At 43.6% G+C, this 846-nt stretch overlaps 1 protein-coding gene across 1 annotated transcript in view; it reads right to left on the bottom strand.

Annotated features, from left to right (window-relative positions):
• LOC119424996 (endophilin-B2-like) overlaps positions 1–846 on the bottom strand; it is an 87,974-nt gene that overhangs the window by 85,254 nt on the left and 1,874 nt on the right. The window contains exons 3-4 of the mRNA XM_037692519.1: positions 676–687; positions 165–293 (exon numbers count right to left, since the gene is read on the bottom strand). Of these exons, the coding sequence (XP_037548447.1) occupies positions 165–293; positions 676–687 (141 nt within the window). The remainder of the gene's footprint in view (positions 1–164; positions 294–675; positions 688–846) is intronic.

Raw genomic sequence — 846 nt, forward strand, 5'->3', positions numbered from 1 at the left:
GCCTGCATGGACCATCAGGACCGCCTGCATGGACCATCAGGACCGCCTGCATGGACCATCAGGACCGCCTGCATGGACCATCAGGACAACCTGCATGGACCTTCAGAACCGCTTTAATCTGGTGGGCTGTCTTCAGAACAAATCAGATGTCCTCGGTTTCTTACCGTACGGTGAATCAGGTCCAAACTCTGCGGCAGCATCCAGCATGTACTGACCCAGTAGCTCAGAGTTGGTGGTTCTGGACGGAAGCTTCTTGTCCAGTTTGTCGTAGATGAACTCTTCGATTCGAGCACCTGGACCACAGGTGAGCAACAAAAACACCTTAAACCTGAAGTAGAACCGTTCAGGTCCGAATGAAGAACTGAAGGGTCGGAGTCTGGTTCTGGTGAACCGGGTCTATAATTTAATAACCGAGGAAATTTTATTAAGTAAACTAACATATTTGACCCAATCAGAACAGAAACCTGTCGGGATAAATAAATGTGGAATTACGAGAAAACACTCGTTAGAACTACAGAACATTAACAGAATAAAATGAAATTAAATGTATCAGTTGCCCGCTTTAGATCAGAACCCTTGCAGGTGAGTTCCCGGGTCAGAACGGGTCACAAGTTCTACAAAACCTGTGTCAGAACAGGACTCACACCCAGTGCATTCTGAGAAAGAGGAACTTACCGGTGTGGTCGACTGAAGCATGAAGGAAACAAACAGTTCAGTTTATTTCTAGAACATCACGTCACAACACAAGTCGTCTCAGGGTCCGAACACAAACATTCTTATATTAAATAATAATTTAACACAAACATTCTTATATTAAATAATAATTTAACACAAACATTCTTATAT

This window comes from Nematolebias whitei, chromosome 18 (assembly GCF_014905685.2).
Source record: "Nematolebias whitei isolate Nwh7 chromosome 18, NemWhi1, whole genome shotgun sequence".
NCBI lineage: Eukaryota > Metazoa > Chordata > Actinopteri > Cyprinodontiformes > Rivulidae > Nematolebias > Nematolebias whitei.